Consider the following 24,978-nt stretch of genomic DNA (forward strand, 5'->3'; position numbering starts at 1 on the left):
CCTGTGTTTAAAAAATCCAGCAAATGGGAAACCAAATTAGCTAGTGAAGAGGTAGATTTGTTTTGCCTTGCTGTGCTAGCTTTCTCCTTGCATGGAGCTTTCTATGCAAAGACATTCAAAGCAGAAACTGGCCACCTGTGGTCTGAAGTGGTGTATATTGGCAAGTTATATGCACATGCACAACATCCTCTCCCCAAACCCCACCAGTCTGGCTTCTTTGAGGACTTCTTCTGAAATCATTCTCCAAACCTCAGAAGTGTTTCTGCTCCAGTTCTTATGGAAGTTTCATTGTGTAAAGGTGTGGTAGTGCCTAGGTTGTTGTTCTGCCAGCCTGGACACCCAGCTGGGGTGGAGGGGGAAGTGGGAGAGCTCCTGGGCTAAGGTTCTGTGGGTGCCAAGGGGCTGCTGTTCTGCCAGTCTGGGCATGCTGGGTGGGGTGGGGGAGGCAGGAAAGCTACATTGCTGGGATGAGCTGCTGGGGCTTGCTGTAAGGTGGGTAGAGGAGGCGGATGGAACGTCATTCACCAGTGGACGAGCACGACTCACTAGTCCTGATTGGTGGAGGGTTAGTCGTCCGGACATTCCATCCCTTAACCCACAGGTGTCAAACTCGCGGCCCTCCAGATGTTATGGACTACAGTTCCCATCATGCTGGCAGGGGATGATGGGAACTGTAGTCCATAACATCTGGAGAGCCGCGAGTTTGACACCTATGCCTTAACCCTTTATTGGTTAGGATAGCCTTCCTCCAAAGAGGAAGAGCAAGATTTCATTTGGAGCCGCATCCCTTCTAATAAAGTGGTTAGAAACGGTCCGAGACTTTTGATGACGTTCTACGTGCGACCCGTCCGAGGAAAATGAAACAGGCCCGGTTTCCCTTCGCTACATAAGTCACTTGGCGGATTGCGCGCCCGGCAATCCGAGGACCGGCAAAGCCGCAGGGAAAGGCAGATGGGACGGTGACGTCACCGCGTGGGCGGGCCTTGCGGCGAGGATCCTCCCATGGCCTCTCCCGCCCCGCCCCCTTTCCCTCTCCTCAGCCGGGCGAACGTCAACACAATGTTCTCCTCAGCGGCGATGAGGATGTCGCCGGCTGCTCCGCTCCGCTTCTTCTGCCCGTTCTTGCTGTTTTGCCTCGCCTCGGCCGGGCCAGGCAGCACGGCGGGGGTGGACGTGGGAGACGCGGCCGCTCGCGAGGCGGCGCGCTTCGCCTTGGCCGAAGCTTCTCAGACGGGTCGCGTCTGGACGCTGACAGGAGCCAAGACCCAGGTCGGACGGGGGGAGGGGAGAGGGGCTGACACGGGGTGTTCTTTGAGGAATGTGTGTGTGTGGGGGGGGGGGGGGTAGGAAATGGCGACGGTTCGGGGGTGGGCCATGGCGCAGTTTGAGGGGCTCAGAGATAGAAGAGGCTGTTTGGGGAAGGTTCATGGGGGGGGGGGTATGGGGGGAGGGGGGGCTTGGGAGGGGATGGATTGGGAGAGGAATTAACCCCCCCCCTCAGTTTGTTGGGAAAGACAAAAAGAAGATTGGGATCTGGGAGTCGTTTAATGGGGAGGGGGGAAGAACTGGGATCCTGAAGGAGGGTGGCACACCAGGGGTTAAGTGAATATATATACCGGTATGTGTGTGTATTTTATATGAATTATATAATGGGCTATATATATTATATATAATGTGTGTGTGTTTATAAATGTGTGTGTGTGTGTATATACATATACATACACACACATGTATTTATATATACACATATAATATAGTTTATGTGTGTGTTTATATATACACACATATATTTATATACACACATATATGTGTGTGTGTATACATATATACACACATTTATTAATGTATTAATACATATTAAATTTATAAACAAACAAACAAACAAACAAACCGCCCACCCCCAAAGGGCTCTGGGCGGTGTACACTGGGCCAAACATACAATGGCCAAACCAACAATACACCAACTAAAATAAATTAGAGCAAGTGAAAACAATTTACAAAATTCATCAAACTAGCAGCATCAGTACAATATACATAACAATAAGATTATAAAATTGTGTGGCGTCCGATCCCAAGGCCGAGTGGGTGTAGCAGTGTCAAAGATGTTATATTGGGTGTGCCGATGATGAAATGGCACGCAACATAGGGGTATCCCAGAGGGGAGGTCCGCGGCCGGCCTCACCAAAAGCCCGGTGGAACAAAACTGTTTTCTCCAAGGGCCCGCAGGGCCCGCACATCTGATGGAAGGGTGTTCCACCAGGCAGGGGCCAGGGCCGTAAAAGCCCTGGCCCGGGTAGAGGCCAGTCACATCATGGAGGGGCCAGGGACCACTAGTAAATTGGCCTCTGCCGACCGTAGAGGCCTACTTGGGACATATGGGGTGAGACGGTCACGAAGGTATGAGGGTCCCAGACCGCGAAGGGCCTTGAAGGTTAATACCAACACCTTGAAAGTGACCCGGAATTCCACTGGGAGCCAGTGCAGGTGGCGCAACACGGGGGTGATATGCTCACGAGAAGAACCACCCACCAAAAGTCACATTACATAAACACACATACATTAGAGATGTGTGCATGCATATATATGCTACACACATAATTATTATTTATTATCCAAGTCAGATAACATCCTGATAACCATTTTATTGAACCATATTAAAATGACCAGCATACACACACTAATTAGTTTAGGGATGTAGCAGAGTACAGGGAATTGAAGGGATGTAGCTTTGCTTGGCAGGTGGGAGGCTGAGGTTACTTATACTAGGAAAGTATAGGGAAAGGTGCAAGTAAGAAAGTAGTGTGAGAGATATGGAGGGGGAGAAATGTGGGCTAATTTTGGGTACAGCAAACGGAGATGGATCATCACTGCAGGGACGGAAGAGAGCTTTTTGCCTGACCTAGATGGACTTTCCCTCTCTCTCTCACACACACCGTCTGATTTGTGGTATGGTGGTAATATATAATGCAGTGTAATGTATAATATAAACTTAGTCTGAAGCACCTGTGGGTTGTTTCAATTGAATCAGAGTGCTTCAAAAGGTGTGTTGAAAATTGAACCTTTCAAGAGGCTTCCTGCCTCCTATTAACTTATCTGCAACAGGATAACTACTGAACAATAATGAGACTGGCCTTCAAACCACAGGGTTCATTGTGTGCCTGAATTACTACTTTTACAATAGAACTAGGTCAGTGGCTCCATGACAATCCAGAAGGATAGCCTAGGGCTGGCAAGCAACAGGAAAATCAAGGCAAGATTCCAGACTGATACTTCCCTACTCTTTCCTTTCATGCAAGTGACTGGATCTAGTTATCCAAAACACAGTGGTGTGCACTTATAACAGTTCCACCCAGGAGGCAACCTGCTTTGCTTATTTCTTGCTCTTGTCATTTTACTGAGTTTCTAAATCTGACAGATTGACCCTGCAGGAATTCTCATCACACTTCTCCCTAATTGTCACCTCTTGTACCCAGTTATTCCACCCACCCCAAATCTTCCAAGCGTCAAGATTGATGAACTTTAAAAACAATGCAATGTCCTCCCTTTGACCCTACTAAACATTTCATGGTGTCAGCAGTATGCCAAGTGCTGACTGCGCGTTCTGGTTGAATTCCTAAAACTTGCTTTTGTTTTACGGTGGGAGCTCACAACTGTGAAGTCCAACTTGTAATTATTTGGGAACAAACACTCCAAATAAAGTACCCTCCCGTCCTGCTCAGTCCTGGGTTTTTTTTAGGCCTCTGTTAACAAAACAAGAACCTTCCTGCCTCTTCTAGCTGCTACTGGACCTGTCAGGTTTCCTGCAGTCAACATCATCTGGCAATTTCCCAAGCTTCTGACTGAGAGCTCTTTCCCATTTCTAGGTTGTGAATGGCATCAAATACTACCTGGACGTGACCTTGCTGAAGAGTCTGTGTGGTGGGACTCTGGCCGAGGCTCAAGATGCTTCCGGTTGTGTCGCTCCGGGCAAGCTTGAACAAATTGTAAGGATCCAGATTCTGCTTGTGCTTTTGACTCTGATTTCAGTTTGTAGTTTGTTGCAAAGCGTCTCACATAGTGGGCATTTGAAGTCCCCTGATTGGCGCCTAGGGAAAAAGTGGCAGATTGACCGATTCTACCAAAACTAGTTCAGAAAGTGTCTGGCTTGTATAGTCAGGTTGAACAAAGAACGGGATGCAGCCAGTTTATGATGTAAATTAGAAGGTTGGTGTAGCGTAGTGATGAGAGTATTGTACTAGGATCGAGGCCGCCCAGGTGAAAATCTCTGCTCAATTTATAGAATCATATAATAGAATCATAGAGTTGGAAGAGACCCCAAGGGCCACCAAGTCCAACCCCCTGCAATGCAGAAACACATAATTAAAATGCGACCTCAGACCAGTCTGTATCTCTCAGCTTACCTTGCCTCACAGAGTAAAATGTAAGGGCTGATTGAGCAATGTTTGTTGTCCTGGGTTCTTTGGAGGAAGGGCAGGATGAAAATATGTTAGATAACGCCCTCACTGAAGGCTTCTAATGAAAACTTCTAATGTTCTGATGGAATTTGCTAATTGTTATAATTGTTAATTATTTGCTATTATTATTATAACAATTTGCTAATTGTTATAATTCTACTTCCTTTCTGATATGCAAATGCACCGGCTGTGCAAAGTGTCTGTGTGTAGACCACATAACGTCAACATAGATCTCCCAGTGGCTTTGAATAGAGACTTGCCACAGCTGACAACTTTGTAGTCCAGGTTCTGATGGAGGAGGGAAAGCCATTTTAAAGAGTACTGAGTCACAGCAGATGGGGTTAGCTGGTACTTCCAGTTTCCATTAATTTGGTTTATTGCAATCTGAGCAGAGTCTGTTTTGAGGCATGTTCGGATCTGTCATCCCTCAGATGAGCAGATAGGATTGTCCTGTGAATAGGTAGCAGAACATTTGTACTTCAGGGCATCTGGAGCAGACTCCATTTTATGAGTACCGCAGATCGGAAAGCATGGCCTCCCTTTTAAGAAGCAGGGGCAATGTGGCATCTCTGTCACCTTTGCAGGTTTCTAGATAAATTGTATCTTATCAGATTCTTCTCCCAGATATCCAGAAACCAGCTGTTATGTGTTTGTGGAATGTGCAGTCAAGTCACAGCTGATAGATGGAGGCAAAGGCAAAAGACTCCAAGTTTGCCACTGCCTTCCCCTGCAAAATAAACCTGGTATTTCTCAGACGTCTCCAAGTACTTACCAAGGCTAACACTGCTTTGCTGCTGAGATCTGCTGAGATCCGGCTAGCTTGGCTGCTCCTATTATTTCCCCCAAATCTTTACAAAAAAGCAGATTGTATCTGAACAAGCTACAGTGTGTTTGATGCCCCATCCTGAGAAGACACTGTGGGAAGTGTGTCACCATTCACGCAAACAAACTTTACTTTTAATTGGTTCTGGTGGGTTTTCCAGGCTGTGTGGCCGTGGTCTGGTGGATCTTGTTCCTAATGTTTCACCTGTATCTGTGGCTGGCATCTTCAGAGGTGTATCACAGAGGGAAGTCTGTTACACACTGTGTCTAAGTGAGAAGGGAAAGTTTAGTGTGATATATTGTCCATGTCCCATGTGGGGAACCAATCATTAAGTGTTTTGGGTGGAACTTGCTATGCAAAGGTGTGGTTGAGTGCATTGTATTGCGGGTGGGGTTATCAGTCCATTTTTTAAGTACTGGGAGCCACGCTTTGCTAATTTTCAACGTCCTATTATTTACTTTTAATCTTAATTTCTGCTTATTAAGACTTGCATTTTAATTTCTAAGACCTCAGTCTCCACTCACTGGAGATCCAAGTCCTAGCCAGTTTCCTCATGAGTTATCTTGTGACACGGTGTCTGCCAAATTGCTTTGCACGAACTTCTCCTCAAACAGGGACAGCTCAGCTGCTTATGGTCAGCTGACAGCTAATCCTCTATGAAGCTCAGAGGCAGGAATCTTTTAAGAGTGCTGGAAGGCAGAGACCCACCCTTGCCAGATTCTCTTTCTCTGGAAACTCCAAAATTTACCTGACTACCTCCTCCTAAGCCAACAGAGGTCCCCCTTCAGAACAGGTGGCAAACCAAGATTTCCAATTACCACCATCTCTCCCATCTACTGCACATATCGTCTCTGCCTGGTTTCTGCTGTGTTTATGGGCTTTCTGTGGCAGTCATTATTTTTCTTTGTTCTATCCCTTTAGACGTGTTACTTTGAGGTTTGGAGTCAGCCCTGGGCAAGCAAGAAGAAACTTGTGAGGCAAGAGTGCCATACTGCTGGTATGTCAGGTCTGGGCAGGTTGTCTGGAATATAAATATAATAAAGCTGACAGGGGTCAAAACCTTTCCACCCTCAGGTTGTGAGGAAAAACAGAAGCTTGTGAGGAAAAGTTGTGAGGAAAAACAGAAGCTTCCTGGCCCCAAAAGAGTGTTGGATTACTAGGACGAAGGGAAGAGCAAGGCTTGTAGACCAGAACATTATTTCATCCCTTCTTACTACTGCATACTGCTGAGCATCTTGAAATTCTGCTCGCGGGGGGCGGGGGGGGGACCCTCATGTTCAGTGTGGGACTGGGGGAGGGGAGTAGAGAGCCGTAGTGGGACCAAATGGAAAACCCATAAATAAGATTGTTATAACACTTTGCAAGAAAGCATAACAGCATCCAAAATGTTTATGTTTTAGAGACTCTGAGCAGATAGTAACACAAGAATCAACAGTGATACAAAATGGGATTCAGTTTTGGGGTGTGAAGTTGCAACTGAAGTTGGCATTTTCACCAGGCTCTGGGGTTGAATTTTAGAGAGAAAATGGAAAATGATACATCAGTTGTATTTAACTCCCAAATCAGAGGCAAAAATTGATGATTATTGTTCTGGTTCATGTTGGTTTTGCAATGGATAATTAACTGTTCATATCCACATGTGGTTGTTCTGCCTAAGAGGGATCCAATATTGGAAGCTGTTTTATTGAGTGCTGTTTTGGGAAGAAGGGTAGTAAATACTCCCGAATGTATGTTGTTAAATTATATTCTAGAAATGTGAAAGAAATTACGTATAGTAGATTTTACTGGCTGTTGTGGATTTTCTGGGCTATGTGGCCATGGTCTGGTAGTTTTGCTCCTAACATTTCCACCCGCTGGTGCCATAGATGCAGATGAAACATTAGGAGCAAAAACTACCAGACCACGGTCATGCAGCCTGGAAAACTCACAACAGCCAGTTGATTCAGCCTTTAATAATACAGTATTGAATTTGTTTAACATTTGCACAGTATTGGAAGTCAAATAAGATACTTGAAGTCAGCAGATGGTTGGACAAAATAAAAGAGGTTTTGCCTTATTATAAAACTTACAACTTTTCAAAGAAATTAAACAGTTGCAGTTCAAGTAGTTAAGTGATTAAGGAAATACAGTTAAAATTTGTGGGATTAAGATGTTAAGTTGTACATCACAATTGTATTTCATTTTTCTGTATGGTATATATAATTGAATCCTGAGAACTGAAATAAAACCCACAAGTTAAAAGAAAAAGATCTGGAACTTTGTCATCTCTCCCAATTAAGAATAATTTGGGGAAGGGATGGAGCTAGGAATTGTCCTGTAGGCTTAGAAGCTATGGTGAGTTTGGCCATGGGACAGAATCAAATGCTGTGCCTGGTTCCCACTGCCTATACAGGTTAACCCTGGGGCACTGGGACTTGGCAGGAATAACAACATGTAGATTGGGGTGCTGTGTGGTTTCTGGGCTGTTTGGCCATGTTCTAGCAGCATTCTCTCCTGACATTTTGCCTGCATCTGTTGCTGGCATCTTCAGAGGATCCTCTGAAGATGCCAGCCACAGATGCAGGCAAAACATCAGGAGAGAATGCTGCTAGAACACGGCCATACAGCCTGGAAACCACACAGCACCCCAGTGTTTCTGGTCATGAAAGCCTTCGACAATAGCATGCAGATTGTCAAGTGGAAAGATCCTTCTGCATTTCAGATCTAGACAAGCCTTGATATTGGTGGGGCTCAAAGAATGCCATTGGAATGGAAAGGATCAAGGTGTTATCCATGGCTTCCTGGAATTTGTACCTGAAGCATCTGCTTATTTTGAAAAGTATTGCTCTTTCTCTTGCTGTCCCTACAGAGCCATCTGAGGTAGTCCAGATGGTAAGACTAGAACATTGGGAGACGTTTCATCCCAAGGTACCTGTTCTGGAAACTGAGGAGCCATTCCAAGAGAAGAGGTTACTGCAGGTGGGTGATGGTTTTCCTTTTTGAAGTTAAAGCCCTTAGTAAGATACAACAGGCTGATCCCATTGATGGATCGGCATCTTTGCCTTTGTATTCCTTTCACTGTGGAAGCATCTGGCTGGCTTCTGTGCCAAATGGGCTACTGGACTGTGATCTGACCCACAGGGGTTTTGATAGTATCTGAGTTGCTGCTTTTGACTGGCACGTAGGTTGCTGGCTAATCGTTTTTATCACTTTGTGAAGTCCCTTTTCTTGCATGTGACCCAAAAAGTTTGTTTACAATCTGTGGAAGTGACTGGTCAGGTGGCTTAACATCCTTTTCTCCTTGTCAGGCTTAACTGATAATTTTCCTTCCTAATTGTGGTTGTTAAACAAAATGAATCCTTTTGCCCTAATGCTTCTAAAGGTATTTAATTTGCCTAATTGCTGGGCATTCTAAAGACTGGCATACTTTCCTTAGGCATGTCTCCTTCTTCCTCAATCCAATTTAGGTTGGGATCACCCTCTTCCTTAGCAAAGGTGGGGAAGGGCACGTTTGTTCATTCTCCAGAGCCTTGATTTCCCCAAAATCTCTCTGTAGGAAGTTTCATATGGCAATGTGAAGGGAGCTTTGTATTGGAGCTATTGGATTGTTGACATTTCCACACAGTTCTGTCATTTACTTACAATCTGGCAGCTTCTCAGTTCTGCATTCTTAATTTCCTAGAATGCCTCCAGCCAGCTGGTTTCCCTCTTCAAAGACTTCCTGACCACCTACAAGAAGAGTTACGAGAACCAAAGAGGTGAATGCTTAGATAAGGAGGCTCAAATTAATAGACAAGGAGGCTGTTGGGAGGACCCGAGGGCTCCCTTCTCCCCTGAACTGCTTTCTCATAGGCTATCTCAGTCCATGGAACTTGTCTAGCAGTGTTGGTGTTAGATGTGCTCCTGTAGCCTGCATGACAGAAGAATGCTGCTTTCTGCCACTCCCCAGCATAGTGGCTTGACTTGCTTTAACTTGCTGTGCCCCTTGACATGTACCACCCTAACCCTCCTGCTGACAGAGATTGCTGAGGCACCCTGCATGCTGTAGGCTAAGGTAATTATTAATGATCATAATTGTTTTCAACAATTCCATGGGGCTTCTTCATTGCAGAAACTGAAAGGCGCTTCAAGATCTTCGCCGAGAACCTGAAGAAGGCCCAGGTTATTCAAGAGCTGGATCAGGGCACAGCAGAGTATGGAGTCACCAAATTTAGTGACTTGACAGGTAGGCGAGAACAGGCTGCCATTCCCTACCCCCGCTTTAGATCCTAAATGTTGCTTTCAGCAGGCAGCCTGTATTCTTCCACTAGCAGAAGCCGCCACATAGCCTTCAGTGAACCTAAGCTAACAAGATAGCTCTGTGAGGATTTTTGCCTAAATGGAATAAGGAAGAAGAAGAACATGCTGTTGAGTCACAACTGACTCATGGCAACCCCATCCACAGATGTGTTCCAGGCATAGGCAAGCTACAAGGGAGCGGGGGGGTGTGCGCCTTGCACCGAGTGCATGCCTGCCCCCCCCCGAAAAATTGCCCCCCAACCCCCTCCCGTGACCCCCTCTTTGCAGCCCCCCCCACTTACCTTAGTTCTTAGTTTCAGGTTTAGTTTCAGGCTGAAAAGCGGCTTGTTCCGTTCAAGCTGAAATGAGCCCTTGTGGGAACTACACTACCCAGGAGACCTTGCGAGCCCTGAGGGCTTCTAGGTAGTGTAGTTCCCACCTGGGCTTTTTTCAGCCTGAACTGAACAGGCTGCTTTTCAGCCTGAAACTAAGCCTAAAACTAATAACTAAGGTAAGCGGGGTGGGGGGCCGGAGCAGGGCCCATGGTGGGGGCAGAGGGGGGGCGGAAAATGCAGAGTCCGCCCCGGGCACAGTTTGGCCCAACTACGCCTCTGGTTCCAGGCAAGAGTTGAGCAGAGTTGGATTACTATTGCTTTCCTCTGCATAGCAACTCTCTTCTTCCTTGGTGGTTTCCCATCTGAGTACTGACTGTGGCTGACTCTTCGTATCTCCCAAGCTGAAATGGCCGCAGGCTAAGCTGGGGCAGTCACACTGCTTAGTGGAATGAATATGCTGCAGAATCCAGCACAGTTCTTTGGCAGGGCAGAATTCCCGAAGAACATAATTTTCTAATCCCGCTGCACTCCATAAAGACAAGCTATGTACACGTACGGACTCTGTTGCCAGTTCTTGTCTGCCTGAGAACAGCCAAGCTATTAAAAGTTCAAGAAAAGAGCGGTAGAAAGGAACATGACTCCAAAGGCTTAGGGTGCATTATGTGGGAGAAGGCAGAACTGAGGAGATGAGGTTTCTTTTGGGCAATGGAGTTCTTCCCATGTTCCCTGTTTTGAAGGCCCATATCTCAGTGATGTGTGAGTTGGGATTTTTTCATGTTGATTAGGCAATTAAAATATCAGGCTGGGGGACTGAGAAAATGGCTGTTTCTTGAGACCACTGAGAATCTGTCAAAGTAGATAGACACCAATATCCCATTTCAGAAATAAGGTTGCTTTCACGTATACCAGCTCCTGGCCCTCCTTTCATTAAGACTAGAAGTTGCACGGTCTGAACTGCACGTTGAAAACTTCCAGAGCAGCCAGCTAGCATCAGGATACAGCGGTCATCCCAGGACTTTAGCAGCTCTGCAAGCTTTATTTTCATCTGTCTTCTGTATTCAAAGGAAGAATAACAAGAGTTTGGATTTACACACACACCCTCTCTCCTGTAAGAAGACTCAAAGGCCCTTACAATCTCCTTTCCCTTCCCCTCCCCACAACAAACACCCTGTGAGGTGGGTGGGGCTGAGAGAGCTCCGAAGAACTGGTCACCCAGCTGGCGTGTGCTGGAGTGCACAAGCTAATCTAGTTCACCAGATTAATCTCCACAGCTCAAGTGGCAGAGTGGGGAATCAAACCCAGTTCTCCAGATTAGAGTCCACCTGCTCTTAACTACTATGCCACTACTATACCCACCCCTCTTCTCTTTTTGTGCAGTCAACCACTGAGCTACTTTGTCAACTTGATGATTTGGAGGAGGGTCACTTTTGTGGGGCATGATGTGAAAAAGATGGAAACTTTTATCTGTCTCTAGTCCACAATGTATGTTTTCCTGTCTCTTCCCAGAGGAGGAATTCCACACTGTCTACTTGAACCCCTTACTGGCCAAACTGCCGCGTCGCCCGATGAAGCTGGCCGCCATCCCCACCGATGCAGCCCCTGGCTCCTGGGACTGGCGGGATCATGGGGCTGTCACTGATGTGAAGAACCAGGTCTGTGTCCCTTTTTCCTCGTAGCAGGAGCAGCTTCTGGGTCAGGCAGTGGCTGGAGTTTGAGACTCGGAGCAGCCAGCAGGTGGCCTCTGTTTGAACATGGTACACGGGTAGCTCATTCCACCAAGACATAATGCTCAGGCCAGTGGAAACATCAGTACATCAGTCACCCACCTGAGGTGGAGCAGCATCCTCAGAAGTTTCTCCTGCACGTAAAGCTGTCCTAATTTCTTTATTTGTTGGCAAAAAAAGATGAGTTCCAGCTAGCTAATGTAAACCACCTCACCAAAATGTCAGCTGCCTTGTCTGTTCATCATAAAGATAAATGAAAATGAAAGGTCTAACTAGGCAAACAAAACAGGATTCTACTGGGCTGCACAAGAGAACTGGATGGCGCCAGGCTATTATGTAGGGCACAGCAGCAGAGAAAGGACCCGTGATCTTTAGTTAAGAAGATAAGAGTCAAGAGGAGGTGGTCCTGAGAGATTCTGGGCCTAACCCTCTCAGGGCTAGCTTTTTCAGCTGTCTCAAACTCCTCTCGTACACACACTCCTCTTCCTGGGGTGCAAGTGAAACTGTCTGGAGTCATTTCCCTCCTCTCCTCTCTTTTCCTGACCTCAGGGTGACTGTGGATCCTGCTGGGCTTTTTCTGTGACTGGCAACGTGGAAGGCCAGTGGTTCCTCCACAAGGGCTCCCTGGTTTCTCTCTCTGAGCAAGGTAGGCACCTTGGGGAGTCTGGACCATTGCCCAGGCTGCAGAGCGACATAACGGCCCTTTCGAGGGGGGGCATTTGCCTTGGCTTGAAAGCATGTCTTCTGGTCCATCCACACTGTCAGGATGACCTTATTAGTTGCCAGAGTTTCTGGAGGCTGAGCCATCCCACACCAGATCTGGAGCTGGTACAGCTCCTGCAGCATGGATCCAATGCTGGTTGGGGAAGGAGAAACTTGTGTGACCCGCTTGAGGCCTTTGCCCTATGAGGAGCTCCTCAGGGTGTATCATGTATATAAACGTCATGAATAATGGAGGCTTGTTCTGTGCTCTGCATAGTTGAGAGCCCAGTTAGACATGAGTATTGGTGGGGGGAATGGGTTGAGTAAGAATGGTATGCCTGACTCTGGCTTCAATTTCTGGCTTCAATTTCTGCCTGGTTTGATAAGCTGCTGTTCTCTTTCCAAAGAGCTGGTGGACTGCGATTCTTTGGACGAAGCCTGCGGAGGAGGGCTGCCGTCCAATGCTTACGAGGCCATTGAGTCACTGGGTAAGTCTGGTCACAGTTAAGTATTTCTACGTTAGTGCCTGTGGTGTGTCATACGCCGTGTGGAAGGTTGTGGTGCTGCTATTAGCTGTCCATCTGACAGCCAGCCTGGCTTTGCTTTTGGTGATCTTTGGAAGCAGTAACACTGAATGTTTGTTTGGCTGGTTCAAAGTTCAGCTTCTTTTTTTAAAAAAAGCCCATCTATGAGTTCAAACTGAAGCTATCATACTTTGGTCATGTTATAAGAGAAGATTCATTAGAAAAGACAACAACACCAGGAAAAGCTGAAAGTAGCAGGAAGAAAAGAAGACCTAACATGAAATGGACGGTATCAAGGAAGCTGCGACCTTCAGTTTGCAAGGCTGAGCAAGGCTATTCATAGTAGGATGGTTCAAGGTCATTCATTCATAGAGTCACGGTAAATTGGAAGCCACTTGATGGCACTTAACACACACACAAGTTCAAACAACTCAGTTTCTTAAACGTTGGAGACCTCGGGCCTGACCTGTCTTCTTTTTCTCCAGTTACCTTACAAAATAAATACTTTTGTGGCATTCCTCTCCCCACCCACCCCAATCTTCCAGGTGGCCTAGAAACAGAACGTGACTACAGCTACGAGGGATTTGCACAGAAGTGTGATTTCTCAAAGGACAAGGTGGCCGTTTACATCAATAGCTCACTGGAGATCTCCCGGGACGAGAACGGTGTGTGCCTGGGGTGCTCATGTTGGGGAGGGAGTACCCCAAACATTGGGATCCTTTGCATATTGAAAGGGGGTTGGAAGACTGTGCTGTGGAATGGGGAGGCAGCTGGCTGGGTGTCCTCTGGGTCCAATAGACACCCTTTCCATAAAAGGCTAAAGTAGTCTGAAGGGGGGCATTTTGTACTGAAAGGCATCTTGGAATCTTCAAATCAACAAGTCACCAATGTGACAAGGGCTGGGAAGGGTGAGTGCGCTAAGAGGCACACAGATCTAATAAGGTCAGGGAGAAAGCCAGCGCGCAGGTGTAATGAATGCAAGTATACATATGTACATGCAAAAGGTGCAACTTGGAACTAGCAATAGCAACAAAACTATTTTGTGGGACTGCAGCCTCCAGTACAACGTCTAGACCAGGGATCTGCAACCTGTGGCTCTCCAGATGTCCATGGACTACAAATCACAATTGGCCATGCTGGCAGGGGCTGATGGGAATTGTAGTCCATGAATATCTGGAGAGCCGCAGGTTGCAGACCCCTGGTCTAGATTTAACCCTTCTTCCTGTTCTCATGTCTGTGCTTCATACAAACAGCCCTTGTAAGGCCTAACTTCTCCTCCACCCTGGTTCATTACAGACATTGCTGCCTGGCTGGCAAAGAATGGCCCCATCTCCATTGCGCTGAATGCTTTTGGCATGCAGGTAAGAGATCCCAAGGATGCGAGCTCCTCTGTTGTGAACAGCAGTCTTTGCCCTTCTAGTGTACAGGTTATAAAAGGGTCCAGCACCATCTGGTGGCTTCTGTTTATTTATTTGTATTGAATTGAATCTGGCCAGGGCCGGACTCAGGGCAGCTATCATTATTTTAAATACAGTCTTAAGAACATTATATTAATAAAGTGATAATTAAACTGTTCCAAGTAAATCAGTTTCACAGATGGCGATTGGAACACCTTGGCCGCATATCAGTCCCAACTCTCACCTTAGTTATGATAAATATTATAAGTGAGTGTGGAGGGGGCATGAGCGTGGGGCCCAAGCTGTAGTGGTTTTAAGAGCAGGTGGACTCTAATCTGGAGAACTGGGTTTGATTCCCCACTCTTCCACCTGAGTGGCGGAGGCTTATCTGGTGAGCCAGATGTGTTTCTGCACTCGCACATTCCTCCTGGGTGACCTTGGGCTAGTCACAGTTCTTCGGAACTCTCTCAGCCCCACCTACCTCACAAGAACATAAGAACATATAAGAACATAAGAACTAGCCTGCTGGATCAGACCAGAGTCCATCTAGTCCAGCATTCTGCTACTCGCAGTGGCCCACCAGGTGCCTTTGGGAGCTCACATGCAGGATGTGAAAGCAATGGCCTTCTGCTGCTGCTGCTCCTGAGCACCTGGTCTGCTAAGGCATTTGCAATCTGAGATCAAGGAGGATCAAGATTGGTAGCCATAAATCAACTTCTCCTCCATAAATCTGTCCAAGCCCTTTTTAAAGCTATCCAGGTTAGTGGCCATCACCACCTCCTGTGGCAGCATATTCCAAACACCAATCACACGTTGCGTGAAGAAGTGTTTCCTTTTATTAGTCCTAATTCTTCCCCCCCAGCATTTTCAATGAATGCCCCCTGGTTCTAGTATTGTGAGAAAGAGAGAAAAATTTCTCTCTGTCAACATTTTCTACCCCATGCATAATTTTATAGACTTCAATCATATCCCCCCTCAGACATCTCCTCTCCAAACTAAAGAGTCCAAACGCTGCAGCCTCTCCTCATAAGGAAGGTGCTCCAATCCTTCAATCATCCTCGTTGCCCTTCTCTGCACTTTTTCTATCTCTTCGATATCCTTTTTGAGATGTGGTGACCAGAACTGAACACAGTACTCCAAGTGCGGTCGCACCACTGCTTTATATAAGGGCATGACAATCCTTGCAGTTTTATTATCAACTCCTTTCCTAATGATCCCCAGCATAGAGTTTGCCTTTTTCACAGCTGCCATGCATTGAGTTGACATTCCCATGGAACTATCAACTAAGACGCCCAAATCCCTTTCCTGGTCTGTGACTGATAGCACTGACCCCTGTAGCGTGTATGTGAAGTTTGGATTTTTTGCCCCTATGTGCATCACTTTACATTTAGCTACATTGAACTGCATTTGCCATTTCTTAGCCCACTCACCTAATTTATCAAGGTCCGCTTGGAGCTCTTCGCAATCCTTTGTGGTTGTTACCACCCTACATAATTTGGAATCATCTGCAAACTTAGCCACCACACTACCCACCCCTACTTCCAGGTCATTTATGAATAGGTTAAAGAGCACTGGTCCCAAAACGGATCCTTGGGGGACACCACTCCTTACATCTCTCCATTGTGAGAACTTCCCATTTATACCCACCCTTTGTTTCCTGTTCCTCAACCAGTTTTTAATCCATAGGAGGACTTCCCCTCTTATTCCTTCATTGCTGAGTTTTCTCAACAGTCTCTGGTGAGGAACTTTGTCAAAAGCCTTTTGGAAATCCAAGTAGACAATGTCCACTGGTTCCCCTTTATCCACATGTCTGTTTACACCCTCAAAGAACTCTAGTAAGTTTGTAAGACAGGACTTGCCTCTACAAAAGCCATGCTGACTCTTCCTCAGCAGGTCTTGCTTTTCTACATGTTTAATAATTTTATCTTTAATGATAGATTCTACTAATTTACCAGGAACAGATGTCAAAGGTATCTGTTGTGGAGAGAGGAAGGGAAAAGAGCTTGTAAGCCCCTGTGAGTCTCCTTACAAGAGAGAAAGGGTAGGATATAAATCCAAACTCCTCTTTTTCTGTCGTGAATTTGGCACTTTCCGTTGTAAGCCCAGCCAAATATTTTGTTCTTACAGGCCCTGCAGAATTGATTTTTATCCCGTAGGGCCCTGATGCTGCTTCTGCTTTAGTCTCATTCTGATAATGGAATAAATGGTGCTAATTGGTGTGTTTACATATTTGGGGGGCATATCTTATTCTAACTCCAGATTCATTCTTCACAAACTGGGGGATTCTCCTTCCCACTTTCGTCATAAATTACAGGAAGGCAGGTTGGGTCCTGTGGAACACCATATGGGACTGGACCAGAAAATCAGAGACTAGGAGTGATGTGGAACTGATGCTGTCGTTGGGTCACCTTTTTTAGGAGTGTGAACCATGGAGAATGTATAACATTTGGGACAGGGTTACACAGTTATCTCTGGATCTCTGTTCTCTCTCCAGTTTTACAGGAAAGGCGTCTCCCACCCTTTCATACTGTTCTGCAATCCCTGGATGATTGACCACGCGGTCCTGCTGGTGGGCTACGGCACACGTAAGCTGCTGTTTTGAGTGTGTGGGGCGGGGGATTGTTTCGAAGTAATGAGTGGGAAGATCCTAAAGAGAGACCTTCTTGTTCTATCATTTGTGTCCCCCGCCCCCCAAGTCTTCTTGCTGCTCTCCTGGATCTGTTTCTTTCATTTTGAACGTGCGTATCTGCACGTGCGCATCAGTTTAGAGTCTGTTACTAGAAGTAAGGTCTGTTGGAGTCCATCAGCTGGCTGCCTTCCCCATTCTCTCATTCAGAGAGACTGCACTGTTCTGCTTTGTGACAAAGTATCTGGCAAGAGGCTTGCCCGTTCCTGACCATGTGTTCCCCTGTTTTTGTTTGTTTTGTTTTGCAGGCGGCCGTCTTCCATACTGGGCTATCAAGAACAGCTGGGGCAAGGAATGGGGGGAAAAGGCAAGTCTGGGCAGCTGTTCCTTGTTCCCAACCTCAGTTCCCAGATGACCCGCAAGTAGAAATAGAGGGAAGAGGAAAAACCCGCACCTCATGAAGCAGTAACTAGGGCAGGGTAGATACTCAGTGCTTCTTCCATTATCAGTTCTCTTTACCAGCATGGCCAATTGGCCATGCTGACAGAGGCTGATGGGAATTGTAGTTCCTGAACATCTGGAGAGCCGCAGGTTCCCTACCCCTGAACTAGGGGGTTCGGTCAAAGCTCCTGCAAAGAGAGGAAAGAGATTGTGGCTCAGTGGTAGAACACCTCCTTCACCTGCAAAAGGTCCCAGGTTCAGTTCCTGGGAGCTCTAGTTTAAAAAGTGATGGGGAAAAAATCCCCTTTTCTCTGCTGAAGAGGTCCTGCAAGTCAGAGTACTTGCTTAATTTTATGACGCTCTTAGATCAGCACTAACAATCAACAGCCAGCAACATTCAAAAGGAAATCTGCACATACAATAAAATCATAACCTCATCTAAATATCTTATAGTGACTTGCGCCCCCATGTGGATACCTAAATCGGGACCACGCCAACGCTAAACGAAGAGAGGTGGCAAACATGGCAGAATGCTGATGTGATTCAACACGGTGTCTGTGCATACACATCCTCTTCTTTCTCACACACTAGCAGAGAACAAAAAGTCCGTGCTGCTAATTGATTTGCTTTTTGTGTCTCCTCCAGGGCTATTATTACTTATACCGGGGTAGCCGAGCCTGCGGCGTGAATACGATGTGCACCTCCGCTGTGGTACATTAGGCGCCTGAGGTCTCTCTGCCTCCTCCACGTCAGAACCGTTTCCTTGCTGGCTCTTCCTACAGGCACCAGGGCATCTTCTCACGGGCACTAGGGCATGATCCAGTTACTGCAGCAACTGATTTCCCATTTTCTTTCTCAACGGGCCTAAAGTCTGGCCAAATGCACACTGGGAAGATCTTGCCCCCTCCCCTTTAAGATGTGCCAGCCGCAGTTCACTTGCAGAGATGGGGTTTCATTCCTTATGAGGTAGAGCCTTAACCCCTCCTGGGAGGATCCTGGCAACATTGGTGTTAGATAAATTAGCTTCCCCTCCCCACTCTCTGCAGGATCAGGTTCCTTTCTGGTGTACATGTGATGGGCGACGGTTTTCTGCATATTTGGTGGTGAATGGGACTTTCTCCAGGATGGTGTAGTGGTGAAGAGCTGTGGACTTTAATCTGGAGAACTGGGTTTGATTCCCCACTCCTCCACATGAAGCCTGCTGGATGACCTTGGGCTAGTCACGGTTCCCACAGAACTCTCTCAGCCCCACCTATTTTGTTGTGGGGAGAGGAAGGGAAGGCGTTTGTAAGCTGCTTTGAGACTCCTTACAGGAGAGAAAAGTGGGGTATAAATCCAAACTCTTCTCCTTGGAAGTAACAGGCCTTCAACTCACCCACGTTCTGCCCCTCCCATGCCCTCCCCATGTTTGTTTATTTACTCAACAGTAGAAAAACAAATAACTGACAGAAGAGATCCAGTTCAGTTAGGCTGTGTTCCCACGGGAACAACTTTCCTTACTATTGTTTCTTGACACCTGGAAGGCCTGGCGGCAGAGCTCATTCTTGGCATGCAGCTGGCCCCAGGCATCTCCACTCCCAAGGATTTGGGATATCAGGGCTCGGAAGGACTTCTTCCTGAGCCTTTGGAGAGTCTCTTGGTGGGCAACTCTGGGCCAGATGGGTTAAAAATATGACTCTGCATGACAGAGCCTTATCCAGCACGCGTCATAAAATCTAGCTTTGCTGAGAACCTCACCTGGCCTTTTGGTACCACCCAACTTGGTAGGTTCCCCTTTCTCGTTGGGTAAATAAGCACGGAAGTGAATCTTCCCTCATTTATGGCATTACCGGGGTGGGGTGGAGGGGACAGGTTCTAGCATTGCTTCACATTGTCTCAAACGTTACTCTGTCCAAGGAAGGCAAAGCGCCTGTTACACCGCCCCGCCCCCCCGGACTGTTTCCTTTTCTTCTGGATCGCAGCACTGAAAAAGCAGCGCCTCCTCTACTGATCTTAAGAGGGTGCTCCTGTTTCCGTTAGGTTAGGCCAGTATGGTCTTTCCAAAGATGAAAAGGTCATAGAAACAGTGGAGCCACAGAGACTGTGCTTCCCTTGTTGGCTCCTCCTCCTAATGCACTGGAAAATAATGCCTCTATGTATTAGAATCCAATGTCTTCCTTGTCCTTTGACCCTTGATTATGATTGTTTGTACATGTGCTCTGCGAGCCCAGTATTAGCGTGATGTTGGCAGTAGGAGTTCGGTGGGCAGGTCAGATGAGCTTTAGAGCCAGGAGTTTCCTCACTCATACCTGGTTAGGTCTTCTTCATGGCCACCCTGATCAGTACTTCTGCTGCAGCAGTGGATGCTTGTCTCACTGCCCCAAGATTAGCATCTTTCTTTAAATAATAAAAATGGCTCCATTAGACTGGAGGGTTTTTTTAAAAGGGGCTGCACTCTTTTCCCTGTTAAAAAGTATTATGAAAGCTACATGTTACAAAGGGTGGGTGTAAAGTGTTTCCTGCCTCAACCTTTGCTTGGGTATAGAAAGACCCATCTGCTTCATCTGACACCCCTTCAAAGGTCGAAGCCTGTTACTTTTTTAGAATCTCTGTTGGATCTTGGTGCTGAAATGGCTGTGATTCTGAACTAGAAGAGGACTATTTAATAGACTCACTGCCTGACACTGTGGATCTAGTCTGTTTAGAGTCGTGGCGCTTGGTATTGTATCATTCCACTTTAATAAAGGTCAGTGTCATGAGCTTGTGCTTTGTTGTTTTCATGTGTCTGGTGTAACATAATTCATGGCCTCATGAGTATTGGGGGAGGGGGCAGGGGAGGCGTCTGTGCTATGACTGTCTCAAAACATTGAACGTGACCTTCCTGTGATCTTCAGTTAGCCAGCTGCTATGGTATGTTTTGTACACTGAGTGGCTATTGTATAATGTTGTGGGTGTTTATACTCCAACTCACCTGCTGGATAATCTGATTCATGATGGAGCTTTGTCTGTCGTGCTTCCCAGTGGATCTTTTCATCCTTTCAGCAGGCAGCTGAAGTCACTTGGTAAATGTGTTTACCTTGCATATGTAAAGTGCCATCAAGGTTACAGCAACCCCATGGGGTTTTCAAGGCAACAGATGAAGAGAGGTGGTTTGTCCATTGCCTGCCTCTGCAGACAGACCCTGGGATTCCTTGGAGGTCTCCCATCCAAGTACTCACCTGGGCTGACCCTGCTTCTGAGCCGTGATGAAATCGGGTTAGCCTGGGCCATCCAGGTCAGCAGTTTAAATACTTAAGGTGTTTACCTTGGATCCAGTTAATGGAGCAGGGGAAGATGGTTCTGAATTAAGCCAGCTGCCAGGCTCCGGTTGCAGAAACTTAAACAATGATGTATTGCATAATCCCAGTGGCGTGTTGCCAGAAAATGGTGCCTGGAGCAATACCCTCCAGCAAGCCCTCCAAAATTGCACCCCTACCTTCATGGGTGGGTGGAAGAACGAGCAAGCGGATTGGGTGAACGAGGCAGCAAGTGTGCAGGTAAGCCACCTGAACCTCCCTGGTTCACCAGAGCTGTCACCATGTGCAACTCACTTGGCTGGCAACTCTGCCATGCAGAGGCGGTGGATGCGGCGCTTTGCCAGAGGGGACTCCTGAAGGGCAGAGCAGAGGGTGCACCCCCCCCCCCACCAAGTGCCTGCCCCAGTGTGTGTTGCTTGCCCCAGCTGCCTGTTCCACTTCTCCAGAGGCAAGTGCGAAGTGGGCACTTGGCAGTAGGGAGGCTCCTCCAGGCAATATGGTGTTGCTGCCTGCACTGCTGCCAGGAGAGGAGTGCCAAGAGATGGGGTGAGTTTGCTGTGGGGCTGGGCCAGGGCATGCAAGCTGGCCGGAGCCTTGAGCTGGGCACAGCAATCTGGTGCCGAGTTTAGCCAGCCTTGAGCACAAGGAAGTGCACCTTGGCTTCTCTCATGTCGGGTGGACGGATGAGCAAGCTTCGGCTGCCTTCCTGGCTTGTGAGGGAAGAGAGGGGGCATTTGGCCAAAAGCACCCCCATATCACCCAGGCAAATGATGGTGCCTGGGGCTACAGCTCCCTCGTGTTCCCCCCAGGTATGCCGCTGCATAATCTATACACTTAAAAAATTGTTTCCGTTCTTGTTTAGCTCACAGCTTTACATCAAATGAAATGTTTACGTAAAATTAGCAGTAATTATGGAACTCTAATACACTAAACCTATAATAATAAGAGTTGTTTGTCTGTGGAACATGTCATTCCTTAGAAAATTATGCTAGGAGACTTAACATTGGCCACGGGCTTCAGTCATGGTTGTGGCAGTGCCAAATGTGAAGGGGATACACCCAACCTGGTCTGTGGAATTGCCACAAACATTCTGCTTTTTGCTTCGGAAGTTGTATCTTGAAGGCCCAACTCAAAAAGAGCCTTGCAAAATGGCTAGAACTGAGCTAACGTGGCAAGGGTCATGACACCAGGCATGAGGAATTCGGACAAACCCTGTTCAGTATAATGATGTGAGTTGCAGGGCCAAAAATGAAGGCATTGGGAGACTGTACACCAGTATGGCATAGTGCAGTGGTGGCGAACCTATGGCACGGGTGCCAGAGGTGGCACGCAGAGCCCTCTCTGTGGGCACGTGCAAACAGAGTTGCGTTCCGGGTTACCTACACTGCTTCCTCAAAACTAGGTCTTAGGTTTAATGGTAATAATCGAGCCCAGCGGCCCAGGCCAGCCTCGATGTGGGGGGGGGGGGGCACATTGAGGCTGGCCTGGGCCGCTGAGCTCGATTATTACCATTAAACCTAAGACCTAGTTTTGAGGAAGCAGTGTAGGTAACCCGGATAAACGCTGTTAAACCCCACTGATTTTCATGCTAAGAACTAACGCGCGATCCTCCACCTGGGAGTAAGCTCAGTTGCTGGCAATGAGGCTTGCTTCTGAGTAAACCCTCCTAGGGTCGTGATTCACCCGTTGGAAGAGTTGCACGGTTGCTTCAAAGCAGAGCCACTGACTACCACGAATCTTACTCCCGAGTAATGCACGCCTCAGAGCCAACTGCTTTTTTCTAAACTAAAACCTCAGTATGCAGGTTAAATTGCCGTGTTGGCACTTTGCGATAAATAAGTGGGTTTTGCGTTGCAATTTGGGCAGTCGGTCTCGAAAGGGTTCGCCATCACTGGCATAGTGGTTAAGAGTGGCAAACTCTCATCTGAAAAACTAGTTTTGATCCCCCATTCCTCCACACAAAGCCCGCTGGGTGACCTTGGGCCAGTCACAGTCTCTCAGCTCAAGCAGAGGCAGGCAACAGCAAACCACCTCTGAACGTTTCCTGCCTTGAAAACCTTATGGGGTCTCCATAAGTCAGCTGTGATTTGACACAAACATCCCCTGATGCTGTTTTGAGTACAAGCCAAGGGTACTTGTGGCAGGCATAACTCCTCTCAAAATGAAACGGGGTCCCTCAAAATTGGACGCCTGCTTCAAGAAGGTAATAGGATGTGATGAATCTGAGGGGGAATCAAAACATTCTGACTCATGTCACGGTTAGAAAATCTTCTCACTTTTGGCATTGGAAGAGTTCATCTCTGAAAGGCACAGCTTGCCAGAAAATAAAGCCAGCCATTTTGAAAACTGCACACCATGTTAAGGATAACCATGGCAGTGGCAGAAAGGAAGCAACTCATTAGATCCCTGCCAAGGTTATGTGCAGAAGCCCCTCAGTGTAATTTACAAGGGAAACCAAGGTTGTCTTTGGCCATTAATATCTGTTATCATTAAGATGAACTTAGTAATTACTTAAGAACATAAGAACACACCAGCTGGATCAGACCAGAGTCCATCTAGTCCAGTACTCTGCTAGTCGCAATGGCCCACCAGGTGCTTTTGGGAGCTCACGTGCAGGATGTGAAAGCAATGGCCTGCTGCTGCTGCTGCTCCTGAGCACCTGGTCTGCTAAGGCATTTGCAATCTGAGATCAAGGACAGTTTGAACTTTCTTTTGTTGCAGAACTGAGGTGCGGGAGCCTCAGGTCATAACTCAAGGAAATAGCCCGTCTGATAACAGAGAAAACTGGGTGCGGTAGCAGGCCCATCCAGTTCTATGAATGGACCTTCTCCGCTCTCCATTTCAGCACCATTGTAAAGTCTCGCGGGAAGACACTTGACAGCGAGATTTCGTGGTCCCATTCACAAAAGTTGTAACTGTATCTTTCTTTTGTATTAATGTTTCTCTATTGGACCTGCCCCCGTACCTGCCCCCTTTACCTGCTCCTTTGCCCCTTTTGATGTGTGTATAAAAGTTTTTGCGCTTGGCTACGAGAGCGCGATTCTCCTGCCCGAGCTGTCACCACCACTTCCGAATAAAATACTTTGCTTTTATTTTATTTTATTTTATTTTATTTTATTTTATTTTATTTTATTTTATTTATTTATTTATTTATTTATTTATTTATTTATTTTATTTAATATACCGCCCAATACCCGAAGGGCTCTGGGCGGTGTACAACATAAAATCACATAAAAACATAATAGGCATCTATAAGTTATAATAAAAACAGCAGTTATAATATATCAAAATGGCGTCCCACCTAAACCTAATCCTTTCAACAGGGGGGGTAATGGTTCCAATGGTATAGGGACCCGTCGATTTTAATAATGGATCCCATTAAAATTGGGATTCCAACCTGGTGGGGGAGGGAGGGGGGGCACTCAGCAGCTGGTTTCTCCAAAAGCCCGGTGGAACAACTCGGTCTTACAGGCTCTGCGGAAATCCCCAAGGTCCCGCAGGGCCCGGACAGTTGGAGGGAGAGTGTTCCACCAGGCAGGGGCCAGAGCTGTAAAGGCCCTGGCCCAAGTGGAGGCCAGCCGCATCATTGATTGCAATCTGAGATCAAGGACAGATTGAACTTTCTTTTGTTGCAGAACTGAGGTTGCAGAACCGAGGTGCTTTGAAGAACCCCTGCTTCCTGCGCCTCACTACGTTGCCTGAGCTGAAATCACTTAATGTTACCCGAGCAGCAGCGGTAACAAATGAGACATAGAAAAGCTATCACAGAGTGGTCAAGGCTCGCAACACTGCTAATTAAACACACACACTGTAATTTCTTTTCCTCACAAGGCGAGGGACTATCCTCCGTGGTAGACAATCTGCAGGCAAAAGGTATTCCAGCTCTGGGTTGGGAAATTTCTGGAGATTTTGGGGATGGGGCCTAGGACGGATGGGGTTTGGTGAGGGTAGGGATTTCAGCAAGGTATAACGCCATAGTAGATTCCACTCTTCAAAGCAGCCATTTTCTGAAGGGCAAATTATCTGTGTCAGCAGGAGCTCAGCCATAATTCAAGGCGATCCTCAGGCCCGCCTGAAGTTTAGCAACCCTAACTGCAGCATCAATTCTCAGCAATTCCAGTCAAGAGGTTCTTTAGATGATGGGATAGACGTGGGAACCCGGAGAGCCCCTACTAGTCGGTGACTAATAGCCCAAATGGTTTGTCTCAGGAGAAAGCCACTTCAAAATCAGCATTTTGAAAACCAGTTGAGATACTTACTTTTTAAAAAAGACTCCTATAAATACAATGTCCAGTAGAAGCAGCACTGCCCTCAAAACGACAATCTCAAAATATACCTTTTCCAGATATTTCCCAGAAACACCCTTTTCTCCTCACCCCCACAACACAAATATCCTACAGATATGAGCCCCAGAACCTCC

The 24,978-nt window shown here is 47.0% G+C and overlaps 1 protein-coding gene across 1 annotated transcript; it reads left to right on the top strand.

Annotated features, from left to right (window-relative positions):
* Positions 1 to 1,010: 1,010 nt before the first annotated feature.
* CTSF (cathepsin F) lies at positions 1,011 to 20,021 on the top strand. The gene is made up of 14 exons (XM_048513340.1): positions 1,011 to 1,269; positions 3,864 to 3,983; positions 6,199 to 6,274; positions 8,126 to 8,235; positions 8,939 to 9,014; positions 9,368 to 9,481; positions 11,376 to 11,521; positions 12,143 to 12,239; positions 12,703 to 12,783; positions 13,365 to 13,484; positions 14,116 to 14,180; positions 16,711 to 16,801; positions 17,151 to 17,209; positions 17,929 to 20,021. The coding sequence occupies exons 1-14, from the start codon at positions 1,060 to 1,062 to the stop codon at positions 18,001 to 18,003; spliced, it is 1,440 nt and encodes a 479-aa protein (XP_048369297.1). The 5' UTR covers positions 1,011 to 1,059; the 3' UTR covers positions 18,004 to 20,021.
* Positions 20,022 to 24,978: the final 4,957 nt, after the last annotated feature.

The sequence above is a fragment of the Sphaerodactylus townsendi genome, linkage group LG01 (assembly GCF_021028975.2).
Source record: "Sphaerodactylus townsendi isolate TG3544 linkage group LG01, MPM_Stown_v2.3, whole genome shotgun sequence".
In the NCBI taxonomy this organism is placed as follows: Eukaryota; Metazoa; Chordata; class Lepidosauria; order Squamata; family Sphaerodactylidae; genus Sphaerodactylus; species Sphaerodactylus townsendi.

Coding starts and splice junctions, on each gene's coding strand:
- CTSF (XM_048513340.1), top strand. CDS start 1,060: ATGTTCTCCTCAGCGGCGATGAGGATGTCGCCGGCTGCTCCGCTCCGC. Junction 11,522..12,142: donor TCACTGATGTGAAGAACCAG/GTCTGTGTCCCT, acceptor TCCTGACCTCAG/GGTGACTGTGGATCCTGCTG. Junction 13,485..14,115: donor GATCTCCCGGGACGAGAACG/GTGTGTGCCTGG, acceptor GGTTCATTACAG/ACATTGCTGCCTGGCTGGCA.